This window comes from Echinops telfairi, unplaced genomic scaffold (assembly GCF_000313985.2).
Source record: "Echinops telfairi isolate 266 unplaced genomic scaffold, ASM31398v2 ScPeMD7_7457;HRSCAF=8495, whole genome shotgun sequence".
NCBI lineage: Eukaryota > Metazoa > Chordata > Mammalia > Afrosoricida > Tenrecidae > Echinops > Echinops telfairi.
Genome location: NW_022111357.1, coordinates 20,436,109 through 20,444,266, shown reverse-complemented (window position 1 = coordinate 20,444,266; position 8,158 = coordinate 20,436,109). Strand labels below are relative to the sequence as shown.

Here is an 8,158-nt window from a genome sequence, read left to right as displayed (position 1 = left end):
CCCCTGTCCAGTCTCAGTCACCCTCTACTAACTGGTCACCAGCGGTACCGGTCAAAAAGGCTAAGAGCCCAACACCAAGCCTATCACCGGCAAGGGTATGTACACCTGCCTGTTGGGTGTCCAGTGGTTATCTTGAAGGGCAGAAAGAGAGTTATTTTTTTGCCTCCATTGGATTTCAAACAAAAATATAGTGGTGATAGTTCAGACGACTTGAGAGTATTACTTCTTACTAATTTTGATATGTCTTAAAATATTTTCTTCTAGAGATTTCAGTTAGACTATCTTAGAAAAACTGGGTCTCTGGCTCTGTTATAGGGGGTGGGGGTTGGAATAGTAATTTAGTAATATCGCTATGCTATTTTTTTAGTTCATGTATTTGGGGATACCTAGTTAAGATCACAATACTTTTCCATCTTCAGTTGTGTGTGACTTGATTCCATTTATATCAGGGGGGAAAAGTAATCTGTGACTAGTTAAATATTTTAGAAGAGGGATGAGTGGGTGATTGTAATTTTCCTCTACTTTTATTCCGATTTTTCAACAACAGACATTTAGACAAAGAACTTTAGTTGATTCATTAAAAAAATGAATCTTGCGACTTGAAAGACATTAGACTTGATGAAAAGTACTTTATTGTATCATATAGTTTTGTCTTACACATGCTACATGGAAGTAACTTTCTTTGTTCTCTGTTTGTTTTTTTATTAGGATATTAAAATACTGGGGATTCAACTATATTTTCCTCTTTGTGGGTCAGAAGCCTGATCTTAGCCAGGTTTTTGTATTGTGCAAAATTAGTTGTTTGATGTTAGTTGCGTGTGAGGTCGTTCTGACTCCAACTTATAGCAAACTGGTTTAAGAATAGAACTACTGCCTTATGTTTCTTAGAGCCACTGGACAGGTTTAAACCATCAGCCTTTCAGTTCCCAGCAGAGTGACTTAGACAAGTCATTAAAACAAACATATAGCACAATGGCTAGTGTCATTTATTAAAAGTCTGCTACATACCAAGCTAATATGGTTTGCAGGTAATCCCATTTAGTCCACATTTGCAGTTTTATTCTAAATCCAAGGAACAAGCCCATTGCCATCATTATTCTGGCTCAGAGCAACCAAAACTGTCCCTTTGGTTTTCTAAGACAAAATATTTACAAGAGCAGACAGCATCCATAGTGACTGGGGGTTCAAGCTGATAGCCGTGCAATTAGTAGACCAACACAGACCCATCGTGCCACCAGGGTTCTAGCAGCTTTATTAGGTAGGTATAATTAGATAGCCATTTGAGAAATATAAAAAGGGTGCAGGAAAATTTCGGGAGCGTGATTTGTTTAAGGTCAAATAGTTAATAACTGCAGGAGTCAGAACTCAGCTCCAGTTGAATCTCCAGCCTTCTCTTTCTGCTGTATAAGCTGCAGGTTTCCAATACATGTGGAGATATAGACTCTTACTCTCAAAAATTTGTTTCCAATGTGGAACGGCAGGTAAGGGACCCATCTCTGGGACTCTTCACTTGATGATTGGCCCTTTGTTCCCCCTCTGTGACCTGATATCTTGAGATGTGTCCTCTTAGGAGTTCCCTGAAGGAAATAGAACTTATTTTGGGGCAGGGGATAGAACTTTAGTTGAGTTTTTGCTTTCACCTACTTAAATTTTAGAATTCGGACCAAGAAGGAGGCGGGAAGAAAAAGAAGAAAAAGAAGGATAAGAAACACAAAAAGGATAAGAAGCACAAGAAACACAAAAAACACAAGAAGGAAAAGGCTGTGGCTGCAGCCACAGCAGCTGCTGCCACTCCCGTAGCCACTGCAGCCCCTGCAACCACGTGCACACAAGAAGAGCCAGAGGCCGGGCCGCAGCCCAAGAAGGTATTATTTATGGGCGGGTTTGTGTCTATACAAATTGGCTAACCGCTTCATTATAAAAATGAGCTAAATGAGTTTTGTGATAATTAGCTGTTCAGTTGCTTGCTTCTGGTTTTAGTCATCTGTCAACAGTAGGAATTTTTTCAGGACCCACGGTTAAGGTCTCAAATGGCTTCCATTAAAGTCCTAGGGGAGATTTTTAGTTTTTTTTGTGCTTTATATTTACATATGTATGTGTATACACATATATTTATTTTATTGTGGTTTTAGTAAATTACACAGTAAATTGGGTTTCCGGCTTAAGAAAAACTACACAGATTGTTTAAAGAAGACACCAAGAGTTTAAGTCCCCTCTGGATGTTTTGCTTCCAGTAATCTGGTTTTCCCGCCATCTTACTGCCATCTTTGCTTTAGCATAGTGGTTGACCATATTAGAGCTTTTTGTTTTGAGTTTTTCCGATGACAGCTTTATTGTGATATAATTAGTTCGTTTAATGAGCTTCAGTGCATACACCTTTCTGCTGCTCTCCACAATCAAATTTAGAACAGTTTCATCGCTCCAAAAACCCAGTCTTTGTCTATTTCTCCCTGCCCCCACAGCTATGGGTGACTGACCACTCATCTACTACATCTTGGGATTTCCCTGTCTTGGACATTTCCTATCCAGGGAACCATGCAATATATGGTCTGCTTTACATAATATATTCAAGATTCATGCGTGCTGCATACGTTGACATGACCTCCCTTTTTATTGCTGGGTTGCATGGACATCTGCTGTGTTTTCCGTCTCTCTGGTTACAGTCATCTGGGTGGGCCCTAAGTGACACCTTCGTGCTTTTGGTGTCTTTCTAAATGGCCGTGGCCACTTGTTTATCTTTAGAGAAATGCAAATGGTCTATGTTGGGTTTTGCTCAGTGTTAATTAAGCTGGATTATCTTTTATTACTGGATAGCAAGAGCTGGCCAAAGTAATTTCTTGGTTAAGTTTCCCTTGAGCCTTCCTAACAATCAAAACAGGAATTAATACTTCTTTCATTATGTCATCTCATCAGGATTAATACGAGGACATAAAACTGGCCAGCTTTTGCTATCTTTTAACTAGGGTTGTTTTCAAGAAAGAGTACCACAAAAGAGCCAGCTGTCACTGTGTGTGTAGTAAGTAGATGTGTAAGAGATTAGGAGCAGTGGTTGTTTTTCTTAAAGTTTTATTGTGTGTGCATGCCCTTTCAATGCAGTTTTTAACCACCACCACCCCAAAAACACTATCTCGGGTCATACAAAGCAACCCCGGGGAAATGATCCAAAACTCCACTTTGATCTTTTAATTTGTTTTTACTGGGGAATTTGACGAGATAACTGTTAGAACTAAGCATGAAAAAAACAGGGCTTTCATTGTAGCTATGGTAGAATTGTTCTGTGACCTTGGTCCTCAGCACAAGCCTATAAATGAAAAATAAAACTTGAGTTCTCTCCCACCTTCAAAATACAAAGAAGGAAATAGACCACACCCACAGGTTGCCTTACTAACAGACTAAGCCTGCCCCTCTGGACAGTAAGGCGACCTCATCCTGCACATTTGCTCTTGCCTCAGTCTGTGTCGGCTCCGTTCTCGGCAGCTCCCACCAGTGCTTCTGAACAAACTGTGGCCGTCCTCTCTTTTGCAGGAGACTGAAAGCGAAGCGGAAGACAACCTGGACGACTTAGAAAAGCACCTGCGGGAAAAGGCGCTGAGGTCCATGCGGAAGGCTCAAGTGTCCCCACAGTCTTAGACGGGAGGGAGTGTTTGTTACGATGTAAATTTTATTTGGTTTGTACGCAATTCAATTTCAAAATTGCTAAAATGTGTTTGAGCTTTAGACTATAACATTTGTTATAATAATTGCTAGGTTGAAGTTCACCATGTAAAAAAAGGGGGGCATGGATTTACATTGCAAAAGGTGTCCACAGTGTATTAGTGACATTCTTTCATCGACAGCTGACATCAATTCATTTAGAGTGAAAGATTTTAAGCCAAAAAAAAAAGAAAAATCCCTTTTTTAAAAAAGGGGGTTTAAATATGGTTGGCATTCTTCCGGTTTCTTTTAATCAGTGCCTCTGGCAATTTCAGAGGCGTTTTTCTTTTTCTTTTTTTTTTTTAAGCTTTTGTCATTGAAGTCTTAGCGCCCATTTAAGTTATACTCTGACCTTATGATTTGTAAGCTTGCCCAGAAATAAGACCACTGTTGAACGACGGCAAAAGTATAAATGAACATTTGATGCCACGATCTTTCCTGTTGCCTGTGGAGTCTCTGCTGAAATGAATCCGGATTAGAGCTCTAGAAAGAGACAGAAAACAAAAGCATGTTATCTGCCAGGACACTGGGTTTATATTGATGTGTGACAATTTGATTTGGAACACTGGAATTTGATTCTATTCTGGTTTTTGTTTTGTTTTTCCCTCCTCTTTTATAAAGACAATTAACTAGTCCCAGGAAGGATCCTTCAAGCTATGTAAAATTTTGTTTTTTGAATGTCATAGTTTTGTCTTGTTCTTCCAATTTGGCATACAGTATACAGTTTTCAGAGCTCTTGCATTTGGAAGGCTGGAAGGGCCCAGACTTTGAAATAGTGTTTGTTTCCACTGTTTCTCTTGTTTTCGTTTTTCAAGTTTTTTGTTTTTTAAACTAAAGCTATATAAAGCTTGTGGATTAAACAGAATAAATTTCTAAATTTAAAAATGTTTGCTATTCTCTTTACTTCTTTTTTATGTGGAGAAACCTGCTTCTCTTGGAGGTCTTCATAATACCCAGGCTTTTAACACCTTTGCACATTTGGGAGGAGGCTGGGTAGAGAAGAAGGTGGCAAAATTAATGTGTGACCATTGTTATTTTAAAGCTCTGACAAGGTGTAGGGTGCAATGAAACATGAACCCAGGAGCTGGGCAGGCAGGCTATCAGGCAAAGGGGAAAGAAGGGCATCTCTGGCAGAACACACTCTGCAGACTCAGGCAAAGAGCTTGTCTGGTTGCGCAAGTAAATGGATTCTGAAGGGTGAGTGGGTCCCGAGCAGCTGCCACTTCCGTCAGTTCTTGTTTGACCACTCTCTGCCATCAGTCACAGTCTCAGAAGCCCACAGGTGGACTTCTAACCTGTCCTTGGATTATTCTGAGTCAGAACCGAGCCAGTGGCAGTTTTGTTTTTCTCTTTTTGGAATTGATAATAATGTAAAACATGTCAACACTGATATGAAAGGGGATATTTGTCACCAGGCAATCTGAAATGAAATGAAATGAAAGTTAGTTTTAGTTTAATTTCTAGTACTTAATACGAAAGAAGAAAGTGCTTTTTTTTTTGAAAGCACTCAAGCTGCCCTTTATTCTGATGCTGCAATCAAATGAATTCTCATGAATACATTTATTGCTTGTACATTTAAATTGCCATAAAATCAATCACATGATTTGAACTGGAAAGTGTAGTTGCCTCTCTGAGCAGTGATAGGGAAATTTGTTTCGTGATTTATTTCATCAGTTATTTTTCCTCTTAAAAATCACAGTTGAGATACTCCTGTTTTATGTTGAGTACTAAAAAAAAAGTTAAAACAAAGCAAAAGCTTATTAGAACTCCTAAAAAGACCAAATTCATCTACAAGGTGTCTCAAACTGAACAGAAATGGCGTTGCAGTCAGCAGAGAACACTTGGAAAACTATCTTGAAGTTCAATGCTGTCTGTAAAGGTCTACATGCTTACAAGGAAGTTTAGGTAGTAGAACTATTCTCATGTATCCACTGCCACCGGCACAGTTGCTTCCAACTCAGAGACCCTTTGAGGGAGTTGTCTCAGAAAGACCCGTGGGGCATCCCTCCAGCCATCCTGCAGTGCCTGTCACCAAACCAAGGGCCATGCCGTGGCTTTGGGTGCCATACAGTTGGTTCCAGCTCACTAATTCTACAAGAAAGCACAGAACTAACCCAAGGGATGTTCTTAGCTGGAGCCTTGTGGAAGCACCCCCAGTCTTTCTGCTTCACTGCTGCCCAGCCGCCAGTTCAGACCGCCTTTTCTGTTAGGGGCTGGATGCTTGGCCATCGCGCCACTGGGACTCTTCATGTACTGTAGTGGTCAAGTTCTCTGAAGTGTGCGCACTGTTAGGGACAGCGTTGTGGCCGAGCAATTCTGTTGGCATTGACCGAAGGAGCCTTGGGGAAATTGGACTGGCTTGGTGGTAAACCCAAAGCACCCTGTTGGCGTGTTGGGTTGCTAAGCTGGTTACGCGTTAAAGCCCGCCAGCCATCTCGCTGAAGAAAGCTATGCTTTCTGCTCTCACAAAGATGGATGGCCTCAACCCTAGCCAGGGAGCTGTTTCCAAATCATAACCCTACAGAGAGGTTAGAACTGCCCCTGGGTCTTTCTGAGACAACTCCCTCAAAGGGTCTCTGAGTTGGAAGCAACTGTGCCGGTGGCAGTGGATACATGAGAATAGTTCTACCTAAACTTCCTTGTAAGCATGTAGACCTTTACAGACAGCATTGAACTTCAAGATAGTTTTCCAAGTGTTCTCTGCTGACTGCAACGCCGTTTCTGCTCACTAGTGCTTAGGATATTGACCTTTTATGGGTCCCATCTCATTTTTGGTGATCTTCAATTTTCCTAGATTCATACATCATCCATTTCACATTCTGGCTATTAATAGATGTTTATTAGTGGATTTCTACTCTTTGAGTTGTGCCCCATCAGCGGGTGAAGGTCCCCAAAGCTGTGCTTCATCCACATTCATGTGGGCTCTACTTTGAGGAAGCAGCTCTCCTCTGGGCCAACTTTGTCTTTTACCCGCCACGCTCACCTTCTGGCGCTTGATCTGCCGCTACTTGTAAAGCGTCCAGTGACCAGTTCCTCAGAAGCAGACAGCCTCGTCCTTCCCAGTCTGTTCGTAGGCTGGAAGCCCGACTGCAACCTTGATGCTATTTGAAAGGTTGGGTAACAGCCTACATCACAGCAACACCGCAGTGCCACAAAAGCAGACGAGTGGTGGGGGATAGGGCAGCTTTCAGCACCTGAGAGCCCTGGCGGTGCAGTGGCTCATCAACTGACTGCCAGCCAAAGGGACAGAAGGCGGCCCTGGACGGAGCAGACACCTGCCGTGCTCCTGTGCCCTTTTCCTAGGTGAGGTCTTCTGACTCAACTCTGAGCTGCCAGCCCTGTTTCTCGGGCACTGTTGAGAATCATGGCTAGATGAGTGGTTTCCTAAAGATGTTTTGGGCTGTGCTTCATTTTGTTCAAACAAAAATCCAATGAAACTAAAAGTGGAGGGGAGGTTTGTATCGAAGTCGAGCCAAACATTTGTAAGAGATACACCTTTTAATCTTAGTCCTTCAATAAAGATTTTTTGTTTTGTTTTGTTCCGTCCACTCTGATCCATAGGAACTCACAGGCAGAACTGCTCCCGTTTCCAAGGTTGTCATTTTAAAGGAAGTGGAATGCCACACGTTTCTCCTGGGAAGCAGCTGGTGGGTTTGGACAGCCATCCATCCAGTTAAGCCAACCGAGTGCTTTACCGTTGTGCCACCAGGGCTCTGAGGTGTTAACCAAAGTGCTTCAAAACACTTCCTCTGCACAATGCATGTGGGTTCATATGGTAATGGATACAGACGGCTTAGCCCAGCCCTGAACCATGACAAGCTCTGCGTCAGTGGGGATTAGAACCATCTTTTTTTTTTTAATCTGTATTTTTACTAAAGGATCATCTTATTGGGGGCTCTTAACAGCTCTTATAACAAGCCATACATCAATTGTATGAAGCATATATATATCTTTAAATACTTTTGGGGGCTCATATCAATCCATACAATCATCCATTGTGTCAAAACATTTGTACATATGCTGCCATCATTATTTTCAAGGCATTTTCTTGCTACTTGAGCCCTTTGTATCAGCTCATTTCCCCCCCTCCTCCTCCCGCCTGCCCCCCCCATGAACCCTTGATAAGTTCTAGATTATTTTCATATCCACATCATCCGCTATCGCCCTTCATCCACTTGTCCATTGTTTGTCCTCCTGGGAGGAGGTTATAAGTTGACCCTTGAGATCAATTCCCCCACTCTCCCCCCACCTTCCCCTAATCCTCCTGGTATCTCTATTCTCCTTGTTCCTGAAGGGTTTATCCTGGATTCCCTGTGTTGTGGGCTCTGATTTGTAGCAGTGTGCGTATTCTAATGCGATTTGTAAGGTCATGATAGTGGGGGAAGGAAGCATTAAGGAACTAGAGGGAAGTTGTGTGTTTCATCGGTGCTATACTGCACCCTGATTGGCTCATCTCTTAATAACC

At 42.0% G+C, this 8,158-nt stretch overlaps 1 protein-coding gene across 1 annotated transcript in view; it reads left to right on the top strand.

Moving 5' to 3' along the window:
- The window catches only part of SRRM1 (serine and arginine repetitive matrix 1), a 29,704-nt gene extending 25,124 nt beyond the window's left edge, over positions 1-4,580 (top strand). Inside the window, exons 16-18 of the mRNA XM_045298933.1 lie at positions 3-95; positions 1,656-1,865; positions 3,526-4,580. Of these exons, the coding sequence (XP_045154868.1) occupies positions 3-95; positions 1,656-1,865; positions 3,526-3,630 (408 nt within the window). The 3' untranslated portion in view covers positions 3,631-4,580. The remainder of the gene's footprint in view (positions 1-2; positions 96-1,655; positions 1,866-3,525) is intronic.
- Positions 4,581-8,158: the final 3,578 nt, after the last annotated feature.